General features: G+C 55.4%; 3 protein-coding genes across 3 annotated transcripts; 1 reads left to right on the forward strand and 2 right to left on the reverse strand.

Annotated features, from left to right (window-relative positions):
* Window positions 1-774: 774 nt before the first annotated feature.
* GCG54_00011967 (Coatomer subunit epsilon) lies at window positions 775-1,817 on the reverse strand (the record flags this gene model as incomplete). The annotated part of the gene is made up of 4 exons (XM_045411855.1): window positions 775-883; window positions 941-1,179; window positions 1,228-1,370; window positions 1,424-1,817. 4 exons carry the CDS (start codon window positions 1,815-1,817, stop codon window positions 775-777), a joined length of 885 nt encoding a protein of 294 aa, XP_045266728.1.
* Window positions 1,818-3,047: 1,230 nt separating this feature from the next.
* Window positions 3,048-6,305, forward strand: GCG54_00011968 (uncharacterized protein; the record flags this gene model as incomplete). The annotated part of the gene is made up of 2 exons (XM_045411856.1): window positions 3,048-4,485; window positions 4,573-6,305. The coding sequence occupies 2 exons, from the start codon at window positions 3,048-3,050 to the stop codon at window positions 6,303-6,305; spliced, it is 3,171 nt and encodes a 1,056-aa protein (XP_045266729.1).
* Window positions 6,306-7,490: 1,185 nt separating this feature from the next.
* GCG54_00011969 (Protein BOI2) lies at window positions 7,491-10,581 on the reverse strand (the record flags this gene model as incomplete). The annotated part of the gene is made up of 3 exons (XM_045411857.1): window positions 7,491-10,165; window positions 10,221-10,364; window positions 10,536-10,581. The coding sequence occupies 3 exons, from the start codon at window positions 10,579-10,581 to the stop codon at window positions 7,491-7,493; spliced, it is 2,865 nt and encodes a 954-aa protein (XP_045266730.1).
* Window positions 10,582-15,455: the final 4,874 nt, after the last annotated feature.

Raw genomic sequence — 15,455 nt, forward strand, 5'->3', positions numbered from 1 at the left:
GAACTATCCAATCTCCTCACGATGCGACGCAGCATCATCACTCATCGCTGGACTTGCGTCCACAATGCCCTCGGCATCGAAAAGAGACACTGGGCACTGAGTATCTTCGGACGTCTCTCCACAGCACTAACAACCAGCCAGTCAGACGGAATATCGTATTGTGCGATGCAAAAAGATAGTGGCGAATTCACAGTCTCCTTTGTCGCCCTAGCTCGCACCCACCGGAAATTCCACTCCGCGGGGGAAAACATTAGACCACAAAGCCCCGTCTGAGAGTACTGCAGGTAAGACCTAGCCAACACTCTCGCAACTCTGAGCGGTTGCCAGAAGCCTAAGCCCTGCTTGCCCTGACTCAGGAGGAAGAGGCCATGCAGAGAGCGCTCGGTACTAGTGAGGAAATGGAAGGCCATGATGTCAATCATCCTCCTACAGGACGCCGGGCCGTCACTTCGGGCGGCTTCGGTAGACCCGACCTTCACAAACCGGCCGCGCTACTATGCCCGGGGCCAGACCATGCACGCTCCGGGGCCAACAGGTGTCCAGACCAGAACGACAAACATAGGACCCTTCGAGGCCTGCCGATCACTGGCGGGTTGCCCGCCTCTGGACGAGAACGAATTTTGGAATACCGAGTAGAACGGGATGGGTATCTTCAAGCGGAAAATAGTAATTCGGGTGGTCTCGTTGCGCTTTTCCGAGCCGATGTATCCATTTGAGTTCCTCTAAACCGTACGCCTAACATTATGCCTCATCAGCAGTACCTCAAACTACAGCCTATGCCGACACCTTGGCGCTGTACTTGGTTGCTGCCTTGTCGAACAACGCGCTCTTCTCCTCCAAATCCACGAGAAACTGGTGCTGGGGATCCGCTGCCTTGAGCTTCCTGTGTTCAAGTGGTTAGCAAATCGACCCCATTGCCTCGGACAGGGGCGACACTTACTCCGTAAACTCCTTGGGATCCTTGCCAGAGATGACCGTCAACACAAGCAGGTTGGCAATAGCCTCGGCGTAGTTGGGGTTCTTCGAGACAGCCTGGTCCAGGGCAGACTGTGCCTCCTCTGCACGTCCGAGGTGCAGCTCAGCAACAGCCTGGGACACCAGCGTCGCGATCGAAGATGTTGCTGGCGCCTGCGCAAGCTCCTCGAACACGTAGAAAGCCTGTTGGTACTTGTCTCCGCCCTATTACATCTTAGCACAGTGTCTCCGTCTGAAGTATGGATATCGTACCTGTCGCAGACCAACCCACGACTCGGCCAGGTTGACCAGCAAGCTATCCTGGGCCCATCTCCTGGCGGCGGTGACCTCCTTCAGAGCGAGATCGTTTCGGTTCTGCTGAAGGTGGATCTGGACGATCAAGGCAACGGCGTCAACTGCGTAATATAAATTAGCTGGAGCCAATCTAAGCCACGCGTTCATTACTCACGGCTGTCCTGGTGCTGCGACAACAGCGCAAGTGCCTCCTCTGACTTTCCTGCCGCCTGCAAGACGGTACCTCCAACAATCTGGACTGTGACATTCTCTCCCTCGGACGCGGCGAGCTTCTCAATCGTCTTCACTGCAGACTCCGTCTTTCCCAAGGCACTCTCGGCCAGAGCACCAATTGCAACCAGCTCGGGCTCTTTCTCTCCCTGAACATCGGCGATGACATCTTCGGCTTGGCCCAGAGCAACGCGGGCGCGGAGGACTAGGACTCGTGCGGGAAGCTCATTCTCGGGAGAAAGGGCGGAGGTGTCGTAGTCGATGACCTCCTGGTATTGACCTTGGTGGAAGTGGTTGTGGATGTTGATCAATTCGCCTTCGGCAGAGTAGGGGTCCATATTGGCGGTTGTGTTGAGGTCGGATGTTCGTCGTTGATGTCGAACGCCAAATGCTAGACAGCTGCGATGTGTTCCCCTTGGCTATTCACTGATGGGGGGGACTTTCGAGCAACGTGGAACCCTGAGAAGGGACGGAGGATGCCGCCGCCGGGATGGTGGGTCTTATTTATGGTCCGTGCACCGCAATGCTGGGCTTAGGAAAGAGCGATCCAACAACACCATAGATACAAACACCACGACGACCCACGATCTTCCTGCAGCATCTCAGCATGACACCTTCGTTTATAGCTTTCACCGAAAATCAACGCTGGAGTTTCACTAACTGCCTTCTGATGAAAAACCAGCATGCGATTCGTGATGCTTGCGCTCTCATGGCCACCTAGTGCTCCTCCTACTTCGGGCATGCAACGTCATAGACAGTCGGTCAAGTGGCCGATTATCGAAGATCATGGATATCTGCTGCTGATATCAATGCTTTGAATCTCTTACGACAACTTACGGCGTAACAGCAAAGTTTGGTATCACTGTTTTAAGCCTGATGGATTATGTGGGCGACTAAATATCAAGCCAAAGGGTTTGTCAACGGATTTCTGTAAGTAGTAATGAGCTATTGAACTTGAAAGGCTGATCAGTAGGAATTATAAAGTCTTAAACTCAAACATACTTCTACCAGGTAGTGAAAAGTCTGTTTATAGTAGCATTTCTATCAGGTTTGCATTGATAAGATTCTAGCATCCCTCCCCTCCTCTTGGTTATCCCATCTTGTTGAACAGTAGATAGCCCAGATCCATTAGTTCCTAACCATGAGCCCCCTAAGTATCTGTCTGCTGAGTGGTCTAGTGCAGAGGCCTTTCGAATTGGTAAAGGAAGTTGCAAGGGAAGGTGCTCCTTGTTGCGCCTACCCTTCCTGGCTTTCACGCTTTTCTACCCAACCTCAGAGAATTCACAACCACAAAAGCCACTCTCAATTTTCACAAACCTATCTCTCCCAAGGGTTGTGAAAATCCCCTCACACCCCTTGCTTGAACGCTCATTTCTCTCTTCTCCCCCATTCTCATCATTACCATTACAGTTACCAAGCGTGCTACTACTATTTTTGCAGCATCACTCACACAGCCTTTCGTTGCTGTAAGTATCCTCCTGAACTCATCTTGTTACCTCACTCATGCGTCTCATCTCAGTTAATCATTCCAAATCGCGCCTTGCGCCTGCGTACTTATCACTGTGGCAATGAACTGGATGACGCCCCACGAAGCGTCCCTGCAGAAGCTTCCGGCTGAAGCTGATGCTGAAGCGGAGACCAGCGTCCTCGATAGGAAGCGCCCAGTTCCTCGATTTCCTGACAGCTTTTCTGCCAACCTGGGCCGAAAAGTTTCCTCACCCTCGTCTCCCCAGGAAATCTCTGCATCTGCAACTCATCGCACCCTTCCCTCTCCTCTCCCACAGAGCCAGAGTGTTATCAATCGTAAGCGGGACGTTGTCGCTGGCATAGCACCTCCGCTTCCTACAACTCCTCTGCCCACCTCGCGCAATCGACAAGTTTCTACTGCCTCCTCAGTCAAGGCCATGGTAGCAAAGTTCGAGGGCGGCGGCTGCGACGAAGCTCCTGACAAGTCCGACACAATGGCAGATTCGATGAACGACGCACCATCCTCGCCCATCGACAGCATCAAGACAAAGGCACCCGTCGACGATTCAATCAATACGATCAGCTCTAACCTTGCCCCTGGCCCAACCTCTCACGCAGTCGTTCCCAAGACCCAGACCGTTGAAGAGGGTGAATTGGAGTTGCTCAAAATGCAGGAGTTCTACAAAACCGAGCCCCTCGCTCGTTGCTTGGATAACTATGTCCCTCCCAAGCGAAACAAGGAGAAGGTGAAGGTTCTTCCTATTGAGCAGGACGAAGGTGCTTCATTGTTGAAGGCGGCTAAGCTCGAGCTGCACAACACTCTCGCCAAGTCTCACGAGGCCTATGAGGAGCGCCACCCATCCGCAAAGCAGGAACGTCTGCAGCAGGAGGCAGCTGAGGCACTCAAGAAGGGGGATCCGTCAAAGAACAACGTCTCGAGCACACCGTCTGAGGCCAGCACGAAGCCCTCTCGTCGCGCCAACAAGAAGGCCCGGAAGAAGGCCCAGAAGAAGGCAGAGAAGGCAGCAAAGCGCGAGGGTATTGATCCCATCGACCAGAAGCCTTCGTCTTCAACTTCCACGCAGCCTACCCAGAAAGAATGGACGCTGCGAGGCCAATATCCCGAGACGTTCGCCAAGATCGATCATTGGCGGTCTCTGCCTGACCCCGACGCGCCGCAGGTATCTTCTGCTACCCAGATGCCTAGTCTGGTCAATCAGTCTTTTTCTGGCAAGGATCAGGCTCCTCGCCGCCGCAATGCTTCCCACGAGACTTCTCACGACGAAAGCCTGGCCAGCTCTGCTTCGTCCTCCGCCACCTTGGTCCCTTCGCAGAATCAGTCCATCTCGGTCACGCCTGCTGACAGTCAATCGTCCGACAGCGATAGCACCGACTACGACCATGACAGCACCTCCCAGACATACAATGAGTCTGATGAAGCAGCCATCCCGTCTTCCCAGGGTCCCAATCAGCCGATGAGCCAGCACTTGACTCAGAAAGTCGGCGCCGAGGCGAACAAGGACAGTGAAGCCGGCAACGGTGGAGAGGCGTTCCCGTTCATCCAGAGAAATCCGGAGGAAGTTGCTGCGTTCTAGGGCGGCGTCCGCAACTATCTCCACATCTCAGATGACGAGCTCTCCGACGGTGAATCTGCCAAGGTCGCAAAGGCCGCCGCGAAGCAGAAGGAGAAGAGAGACGCTGATCGCCGCGTTCATGAGGCCGTCAACGCTGCTCATGCCGCGGGCCGCATTGTTCATCTCGAAAATATGAAGTCGATCCGCGACCAGATCTCGACCAATGTCAAGAAGTCTGACATCAAGCCCGGCTTTGGCAAGAAGGCTCAGCCTGTTCCTGCTTTTGACGAAATGGCTTACAGCGCCGACTCTATTGCCTGCCACACCTTGAAGCCGGCACCCCTTCGCATTCCGTCGCGCATGAAGCAGCCTTCAGTCGACGACTCTGAGATTAAAGAAAGGGACACCCCTCGTACGCCGGCTCCTCAGCTCCCCGGTGAGCTAAAGGTGAACAAGGGCAAGCATCGCGTTGAGCATGTGCTTTCTGAGGCTCCTGGAATTGATCCTGGCGAGACTGGTATTAAGGACAACCGCAAACAAAGTGCGTCTTTCACCCGTCAGAAGGCTGGCTCCGTCAATTTCAGCCGGCCCCAGAACAAGAATGCTCAGAACCACAAGCAGTCGGACGCTCCTTCCAACAAGTCCTCTTCCCCCGCCGGTGGTAAGAAGAATAAAGCTTCTGCTCGCGACAAGCGCGGAAAGAAGTCAGCCTCTAGCGCTTCAGAGAAGGAGACACAGCCCGGCGGTGACCAGGGACCTTCCAGAGATGAGCTCAATGCTTTCTTCGGCACGAAGAACCAGCCTGGCCCGGTTGATGCCTGGCTCAAGGAGGCTGCATACCGCCAGAAGCGCAAGGAGGTTGAGGCTGCTGTCGCGGCCGCCAAAGCTGCTCAAGCTGCGAAGGCTTCGCAGGCTTCTCAAACCGCTGAAGTATCCCGGCCTACTACTCAAACTTCTCATGGCGCTCAGAACTCAGACCGCCAGAGCTTTACTGCTGGCGACTACCAGGACCTGATCCAGGATGACTACAATGACCTGATCCGACAGTCTCCTGAGAAGAAGCAGGCTGCTTACACGCATGGAGGTTCTTCTCGTGTCGTTCCTCAGACTGTTGACTTCAACGGACACTACCCCCAAACTCAGCCGCTCGCCGGAGCTCGCCACCATAGTGGTGGACCAACACTCCCGCCCACCCCGGCTTCCGCCTACCGGCCCCGCGTTGCGGCCGCCAAAACGACAGATGCGATGATGGGCGAACTCGATGACTTCTTCGCCGAGGAGAATGACCATCTGTACCAGAAGCCCGGCCGCGCCTCGACTTCCACCGCTGGCAGCTCTAAGCAGCAGGAGCCCTGGGACGATCCTTCCTACAACGAGGAGGCTCTGCAGTTTGGCTACGCCTACATGCAAAACAACCACACTCCTCTGCCCGACAACTTCGAACCCGTCCCTCTGACCCGTGAGCAGCGCCGCCAGGTTCTGGCCGCCCACAGCATCGCCGAGGCCGACTATCCCGCTCCCCCCGCCGGCTACCCTGCCCCGGCTGGCCCTGCCGACGGCGAGAACACGCCTCCCTGCCCAACCCGGCCTCCTCCTTCCGTCCCTGCTCCTGGCACCGGCACCGGCACCGTCACCGGCGGAGGTACTGGCCAAGGACGCCAGAGAGGTAGCGGCGAGCAGGTTCAGAGCCTCCGTCGCGCCCCTCGTCGCTTCCAGCGTGCCGCGACTGCCCCTACCTCCGCTCCCAAGAGCCCTGCTCCCGGCTACGACGACGATTGGTTCTAAATTACTTGACGATGTTCTGTGTCTTCTCGCTCATCTTGCTGTCTTGCAGTCTTAATAGCAGGCACCCAGGCCTGGGCCCTCAAACTTCGTTTTGGCCGATTGGAATGGCAATCTTATACGACGACAAGGATGGCGAGTCTACTTGGTATGGAAGCTCTCGAGTAACTGCACTTGGAATGGATCGGAAGGGAAAGGAAACGATAGGAAGGAAGGCCTTGGACTTTTTTTCCCCGCATTTGTTGTTGGTTTACCGAAATAATTGGTCTTTTGTGGATTGACCTTTCGTTTGGGCAGGCATTTTTTGATATGCTTGCGCTTGTGACGCGAGGACGACTATGGAAAAACAATAGGCAGTTCGGTAGCAAAGGCAACAACAGCTATTTACTCTAAAATGCGGTGTTGTGGTTTAGCGACATGGTGATGCGTCTTCGCCTCTGAGTGGTTTGTGAACCGTGAATGAGTGCGGCAAGATCGTACAGCACCCACATATTGTCGCACCCCGGGAGACAAGAAGAGGCATCAATAGGGCATATCTGTCATCCGTGAGCTGGTTTGCGGCGGAGGAGCACAGTGTACCATACACCTCGCGGGCTCAGAGTTCAGCTGTGGCTGGTCTGGCCACGAAGGTCTCCATCACCAAGCTTGCAGCGCACACACATCAATCACTTTTTCAGACAGCCAAGGCTTAGGAAATTGGTTGATTATCATCCACTATTCATGGCATGCGTACCCGCCGTCTTGGGGTATAGGAGGCTCCTTTTGCCGACTCCAGTCGTCGGCTTTCTTTTTGCCTCAGGGCACATCAAGACTCCTCTTCCAAAACTTCCAAAAGCCCCCTCCATCCCTACCTACTCCTGCGTATGTACAGCCCCATCCTGTGCTGCCACTTGAGCCCGCCACCTCTGCTGAGGTTTAAACTCAATGGCTGGAAGGCAAGGAAAAGCTAAAAACAAAGGGAATAGCCTGTGTGTGTGAAAAATTATCCGCTTGTATGTCCAGTGTCCACGGCCCTCGTTGCTGGATCTCTCTGGACTCTCTTCAAGCAGTCCCAAATACGCCGCCCCTATGCGGATTCGTGTCCCTCATACATGACAAAGGTATATATAGAAAGTTGCATGGTACAAGAAACGAAGGAAAAGGGAACCCAATTAAGCGCTGTGAACGACCTCACCACAATCAACATCCTCAAGCACTTTGTGGTGGTGCTCCAGCCACGCCGTTATTCTCCTGGTCAAAGGCCAACTTCCTTGCACTTGCCGGCTCAACCTTGAAGGTCGGCTTCTCCAGACCTGAAACTCCACTATCAGTCTCACCAAATGTGATGCCCAGGACATCTGGATTCTTCTTCGCCTCCAGTCGCTTCCTCTCCTCTTCCGCATCATTGAGATTCATCAGTGCGGGTGGACGGTGGCGCTGTTGCTGAGCCTTGGCCAAGGAAATCGTCTTTTGTTGATACGTCGTTGTTATCGCCTGGGTATCATCTCGGTCGATCGTGGCCTTCATGAGGGCCGCCATCCACAGCCTGCCTTGCTTGAGGTTGGGGACAGCAAAGTAGTGGACGGTTGGCTTAGTGAAGTTGACAGCACGGGAGAGGCCTGCGCGCGGTGGGACAAGCTTGAAGATGAACATGGCGTCGTCGCCCTTCTCCACTGAGGAATCGTTGTGTGCCGCAGCGCCAGCACCAGTGAGTGTGGCATGGAGTCCAGTCAGTCGCTCGTTGTCAGCCGGGAGTACACGGTGGAAGGAGATGTCGATGAGGCCCTTCTCCTGGTCATCGTTCTCTGAATAGTAGTAGGCCAGGCGACGTCCCTTGAGGACGAACAGTCTGGGTTTCCAGGTCGTCATGAGGTTAGAACTCTTCTTGCGCATCCAACCACTGTAATCCGCTTCTTTCACAGCCTCTGCAGGGCTGACTTTTTGCAGACCACGTTGGTAGGCACTCGTCTCCTTCTTACCCTTCTTCCTGCTGCCCTTGCTTGCGATGGTGGTCGCGGTGCTCGGGCTCTTCGCAGCATCTGGAGAATCCAGCTCGAAGCTTGGCCCAGCTGAAGGAGTACTCGATCCGGTTCTAGCGGGCGAGTGCATAGGCGAGTCCGCCTTCAAAGGAGAGTCGACAGAAGAAGTGATGACAGGGGAGGGGGAGGACATTTTGTTGCGGTCTCCAGAAACCGAATCGGAGATGGCGCGCAGGCCAGTGACCTTCACGGAAGGCTTGACGACAGCAGACAACCATTCCGCATGAATGCCTTGGCGTGCTGCTGGAGACATTGGCGCTGGCGATTCGCGGGTCTTGGAGGTGGCGCCGTCGAGCTTTGTGACGCTAGGGGCTCCTGTGTCCTTAACCGGAGGTGCAGGACGGGCTGATTGAGTGGTGCTTGTCGAGGCAGTCCTCCTGTGGCTGTTGGACTGCAAACCGTAATACTTCTGCGCGGCTGGCGAAGCGACGGAGTCACGGGTTGAGTCGATGCTGCCGAATCTAGAATGTCTCGAAATGGCAGTTGCGCTGCGAACTCGTTGCTCGTCGGCGTAGCTGTGTTTCCTGGCGTGGCTGGCCGTGCTGTCACGCTTCTTAAGTACGTTTCGGCGTCGGCCGTCAACATCAGTGCCGCTGAAGTATCCGCGATCGGTGTCGAGGTTAGAATCCGGGGCATGAAGACCAGACTGCTGCATAACGTCTTGGAAACCAGTAGAGGAAAGCGGTCTCTGGGAAGCACTGCCAAGGGTCCAATTCCTGTCGAACGAAGGCTGCTTCTTATGGGCCCCATCTGCTGCCTGAGGAAACGTCCCGCTCGTAGCCAGCTTGGGTGTTACGGCATTGCCCATTGTCGTTCCTGTCAAACGGAAGTCGGTCGATGATGAGTGTCGGCGGGAGTGATGCAAATCCCTGACGGAGGCAGCCGAAGGTCGTTTCATGTGCGAAGGCCGCGTAGGGCTATCAGCAATGGGTGATACCGGTGACACCAGAGAGGTGTCCAACTTGGGCGTTTGGGAGAAGGACAACCGTTTGCTACTCAGTGACATGGACCTGTCGTCAACCGGTGTCATCCTGGGCATGGAGTTCGTCAGGGTATCCGCCCGACTCCGCGAACGCTTGGCATCTTCCGAACCGATCTCGCTACCGTAAGTCTGCGTCGTGCGTCTAGTCGCGACCCCGATATTGTTGCACTCGTCTTGAAGACTCTTAATCTTCTGCCACGTCTTGAGTCTCCTTCCGACGGAACCCAGCTCGAAAGCCTTGATGAACAGGGAGCTCTGGTCCATGCCCAAAAGGACTTCGCCGGAGATCTCTTGGTCTCGGAACACCTCGCAATGCGACTTCTCGACGCCGACTGTGAACAGGTATTCGGCGACCTCGTCAGCCGACCAAGCCTCAACTTCCGACCGGCTGTGCATGCCCTCCTCCTCTTCGTCTGTCTCCTCGCCATGGATGTAGGATAAACGGTGGTCGATAGTGGCACTGTATTCGCTTCCGGAATCAGTGGGAGGGGCGCGCATTCCGCCGTTGCTGGGCTTGGAGCGTAGATCGGTGATGTGCTCCTCGATGACGTTGAGCGTCTCGTTCAAAACATGGTCTTGGTTCGTATTCAAACGGCCGAGGGAGGCTGACGGCGGATGGGCCACAGGTGGCGCACTCTCACTCGGAGGGACATCCTGCTTGATGCTGTTCAAGGGAAGGGTGACTGGAGCGATCGATTCGGCAGGGGACACGGGAGCCGGCGGAGGGGTGGGCGTGTCAGCCTGGTTATCAATCGGGGATGCAACGGATGGGTGCTTGGGTTCGTTTGCTCCTTCAGGGAGCGTAGCCAGCGGCTTCGAGAAATTATTCGTAGGAGACGTCTTCGGGGCTGGTCTGGTGTAGACTAGAAAGGGCAAATCAGTTGCGCGTCGTTTGCGGCGGGGGCCGGTCGAGCCTACCTTCGGGAAACAGGCCGCTGTTGCCGTTCACCAAATGCTTGCCAAGAAACCATCCATCGCCAAATTCATCGTCTCTTTCGATGAGCTCGACTCGGTCGCCCTTGGCCAAGCTCAATTCGTCGGAGCTACGAGCAATGAAGTCGTCTGCGACAAGAACACATCAGCTCAGAGAACGCGGGTCAGGGGGGTGAGTTGTGCTGAAGGCGGGGAGACGATGAAGCTGCATGACGCGAATGCAGCGGCGGGCGGGACGAGGGCGGCAGGTGGGCTCACGAGGAGCAGGTCAGTATGGGCAGATAGGGAGGATGGACGTACGTATGACGAGAAGGATATCGCCAACTTCAGGCCTTGGAGCAGCCATGTTGCCGACGATGCCAGGCGCCGCGACAGATGCGGGTGGCGTTTGCTGAAGAGAATGGTTTGTGACGGGATCAATACATAGGAGACGAAGTGCTGGCTGGGCAGCCTGGCCTGGGCTCGAGATGACTTGGGTGCGACGACCGGGGGGCGGAGAACTGCTGGCGAAGCGAAAAAAAGCGGCAGAAGCCAGGGATTGTCAGTTGTTCGGCAGCTGGGACCAGGTATGGTAAGTGTGCGCAGTAGTGACCGCGCAAGAGCGGATAAGGTGAGGAGTCGATGAGGGTCTGGTGAGATTGATGGCGACCGGGGTGGTAGGGAGGAAAGGGAAGGAGGGAGACAGAGAGGTGTGTGTAAGGAGAGGAATTCGATGCCGCGACAATGGGCCCCCAAAAGGTGTGCGTGTGTGTGTTGTTGTTGTTATTTTACTGGGATGCTGATGAGGGGGGATAATTTCACTGTCTTCACTTTTTTCCCCCTTCCTTCAGTCGCTGGTGCCCTTGTGTTTTTTTCTTCGTTCCCTTCCTTCCTTGGCCCGGTGCTCTTTCCCTTTCTCTCGTGTGAGCGAGGTTGAAGAAGCCGAAAGGTGGGCTGACAGATTGGACACGCAGCCGGCAAGAAAGTGGCGACGAATGCAAATAGAAATGTGAAGGTTCGTCGGTCGGCAAGGCACGCTGTAAGATCAAGTCCCGGTCTTGACGGCAGACCAGACCAGACCAGACCAGACGGGGAGGCAGAAGAAGTTGGAGGTTGGAGTTGCTCAAGACGGGCGCTGTGAGATGTGATTGGGGGACACTGGATTTGGCGTGGAGTGACGCTATTGGATCATTGCAACGCAAGTGTAAGGCGCATAGACGGTGCTGGGGACGTGGTGGAGGACAGACGAAGGGTGACGGTCCACGTCTGGGTCCAGGAGCCGCTGTCCCGTCCTTTTTTTTTCTCTCTCTTGTCGTCCAGTTGCTGCTGTTGATGCTGCTGGGCTGGTGCTGCACGCGGCCTGCAACCTGCACAAGTGTCCTGCAGATTCTGCTGTTGGCTGAGAGGTGCACCGAGGCCGTCCCGTCGACTGGGGGTACCGCCGCACCTTAGTGTCTTTTGTCTAGGGGTTCCTCAGGCTCAGGGCCACCTCGTAATTAGGTGGTCACAATCCCGTTCTCTGAGGCGGATGTCTTGGACAATGTCTTGGATGTCGAATTGGCTGTCGTGGAGCTGCGTGTGTGGTTTGGACTTTGGGAGTCCCCGTGTCTTGCGGCAGGCGAACGAGCTGCCAGACAGAAGTCTAATTGCAGCTGTCGGCCGAATGGACAGCGACTGCGAGTGCGAGACCTTAATGCACTGAACCACAGGAGCAGATGAAGGTCTGCAGGTACCGTACCAGACGTTGGCCGGGCTGTCTGTTGGTCTAAGTGTACCTAGGTAAGGTGGTCGAAGTCCTGTGCTTCAATGCGGTGTCGTGGCCTTGGAAACCAGAGACAACCTGAAATGTCTTGGTATTGGGCCCCAGAAGGAAGGAATGGAAGGACCCCCAAAGAAGGAAGGGGTCGTTGTCGGTGGTGGCCCGTGTAACGAAAGCTGACGATGCTATGCGATGCGATGCAATGTGCGCGAGGCACGGCGGGGAGGACGGAGGACGACGACGGGGACGGGTGCGTCTGTGGACTGGCCCTGTAGGTTACCTGGACCTGCCTGGCTGGCTGGACGTACGGATACCGAGCGGTCAGACCAGGCTCAGAGCTGCGCAGAGGAACTGGTGCCGCACACGCCGAGCGGACTTGTAGGTCGTCAGGGAGATATAATCTGCTGCACGTTATGCAGAACTGGAGGTTTGCGACCTGGAGTAAACGGATGAGACCCCGTAGAGCGGAACCGCGTAGGTGCTATTCTTCTTATTTATTCAGGAGGCGAGGTCAAGGCAAGGAGAGGCCACTAATTAGCCAGTTTGAGGCTGTAAAGGGGACGAGAACGCGAGGATAAAGAACGGCCTTTGGTTGAGGATGTGGCTGCCAGAGGCGCTTCAAGCTAAAGTCAACGGGCGCCGGGTGGGGGAGGGATGGACAGGTAAACAGTAAGCTACCGGTAGATGCCCTGGGTAAGATACAGGTGCAGTAGAGGCAATTAGCAGACGAGAGAGGTCCTACTTAGGCCACTACCGCAGTAAAGCAATTCGGTCTTGTCCGCTTCTCGTGTTATCCCGGCTGGGCAGGTCCCTTAAAACCCGTGATATGACGGGGAGAGGTGAGATGGAGTGTGCAATGAATGTGTCTGGATGTTGTTCTTGCCGTCCGGAACTGCTGGGGAATCACAAATAGAGTTCGTTGCTGCAAGCCGCAGATGGCGAATGACTTTGCAGATTTGCAGACGGCAGGCAGGTCTTCACCACGGCCTGGCACCATTCCGACTCCTCTGGGTTTTGTTTCGTCCCTCATTTGTTTCCCTGTCCATGATGAACCCGCGTCGTCGTCCGTCCGCCCGCCAACTTCAATACCCGTGAACCACTTCATTTCGACGCTCTCGGTACTTACGTCTCCTGCGTTTCTGCCGTTGCTGGGACACGCATGTCCCGGCCCATCCCTTGCGTAAGGTAGATGACCGAACGCACACTGGTGTTCATGTCCGCCCACGATCCCCCGCCTTGCTCCGAGCTATCGGCGTCCTCGAGCCGTCACCGGTTTCGCCATGGCCAAAGACAAGACCGAACACGCACCACAAGACCCAGGTCTACCAGGACTTTCCTCGCGGGTGCACTGCGAAGGATTGCACCTCCCGCGGCCTGGTTCCCCGGCTCTGCAAGGGTGACCTAGAGCACGAAAGCCGGGACCTCTGCCAGATGAACCAATCATTCCGCCCAAGCACATCGGTTAACACCTCGTCTGCAAGGTGATGCTGGCCTCGTCGCTGCATTTCATCTACTTATTTTTTCTGTCATGAGCGCGTCCCGCCGTAATCACGGCAGACCCGCGAAATTGACAAGCCAGGGCACGCTGGAAGGTGTTCAAACTCACGTGTTGACCAGTCTTCAAGTTCCATAAGCCGGCGGCCGAGCAAAGCCTCCAGTCCTCAAGCTGTCTGATAATGCAGCCACATCATGTACTCACTCGTAAAAGGTAAAAGTTAGGTACGGGGATGGGGTGGCTGGCTTACCTAATGAGCAGCTTGAACAGAGATCCGACTCTACTCTCGACGCTTGGAGCCCAGATGCATCCAAACACCCCAGCTCAAGCAACCAAGCAAGCACCTCGATCGAGGCTAGTAAAAGGGGACCATCGGGGGCGTTTCCACAACTGGCCAGCTTTCACCGTGATCCGTATGAGATAATAAGGCCCCAGGATCCGCGACCCCAACAACAACAACCCTCCGAGATGGGTATGCGAAAGTGCAGATATGGCGTACACTACCTGATGGATCCATAATAGAGTTGAATGGTACTAATGATAGACACGCGAACGCCGAACTGGTGGTGTGTGGTATCAAGCTAAAGGTGCGGCATCAATAGAAACAAACACCTTGACAAGTCGAGGGCCAGCGAAACAAAGGACACACAAAGAAACGTTTTTGTCGCCACCTGACACTTGCGCCGTCTTTATCCCTCACAAATGTATGACTGCACATTGTCAACGATGAGCCAAGCCTCGAGAGCTGGGATGTGGACGCAAGGGGGGCAAGAAGGTGATTGGGGGATGTCAGGGGATGGCCATACCCTGAGAGAGAAAACAACTCGAAAATCGGATTGCGTTGGGGGAATCTTGGGCGCAGAGGGAGGAACACTGTAGTGTGCTCGATATGCTTCCAGCTGCAAGAATCTCGTCGAATTCTGGCTGTCTGTACATGCGTACATACATAAGAATCAATCACATCATACGTGCTGATTGCAACGATGGAAGGAAGTAATGAAGCGGCTGCGTTTGTGACTGGTGGTTCGACGTTATCATGACTCCATATTTACATGTGCATTGAGACGTCCTAAGCATGATGCTTTCTTTTTCCCTACTTATCTTGTCCGCAATCAGGAAAGTGTCTCGTCGCGCTTCGTCAGAAACCCCAAAATGGGCCTATTGCGTGCAACATGCTAACGGGCTGCAGCAGGTGGGAACATGTGGTCGCCCGAAGGCCAAGTTGCTGAACACCACAGCAAACAGCCAAACTGCAACCTTCCATTACCAGCTCTGCCTCCCTCCCTCGGAGTTGGGGAAGCTTGCCGTATATCCGAATGGACACAAAGGTTGATGCAGGTCACAGTGGGAAAGCTAGATATACTACTTTTTATTTTCCCTACGAGATTGACTTTGAATTCGAATGCGGCGGCGCAGGTCAGTGACAGAAATTCGTGATCCCATGTTGAAAAGGGACAGCGCTATGCCCCAATCAGAGCCCGATCCGTCCTGCCCGCGTGCGGCTAGTGCGCAATAGGACTAGAGGACCTCCACCACCTGCCAAGGTCTCCCAGTCGCGGGCAGCCTTAGCCTACCACCTCAGCAAACACCACCTCACCTTCCATCCCACCCTAAATCTTACGCTGTTTGACTGTGGCTTTCTCAGCGCCGTGTGAAAGCTGGGCTCTCATCGTTTGGGTGCACCGTGCACGTACCCTTCGACAACCACCACCACCGCTTCACATTTGGACAATACGGCTGTCTGACATTACCTTACCCGCGTTCAGAATACCTTCCGACGACCATTTCTCCTCACCAACGACCGTCATCCGACGCCGCATCGCCCTAGCACCTGCCATCGACCCCGAGTGCACGTTTCGTCCAGATCGACGGTTGAGTGATTGGCGAATTCCCTTGGCGCCTCAAACTTCGCGATCACCAGGGGGCAGGCGACAAGGCCGGTCGTAGCCTCCTGGAAAACCTCAGAACGCGACAAATCCGAGCTCCA

This window comes from Colletotrichum gloeosporioides (assembly GCF_011800055.1).
Source record: "Colletotrichum gloeosporioides strain Lc1 chromosome Unknown consensus_28, whole genome shotgun sequence".
Lineage (NCBI taxonomy): Eukaryota > Fungi > Ascomycota > Sordariomycetes > Glomerellales > Glomerellaceae > Colletotrichum > Colletotrichum gloeosporioides.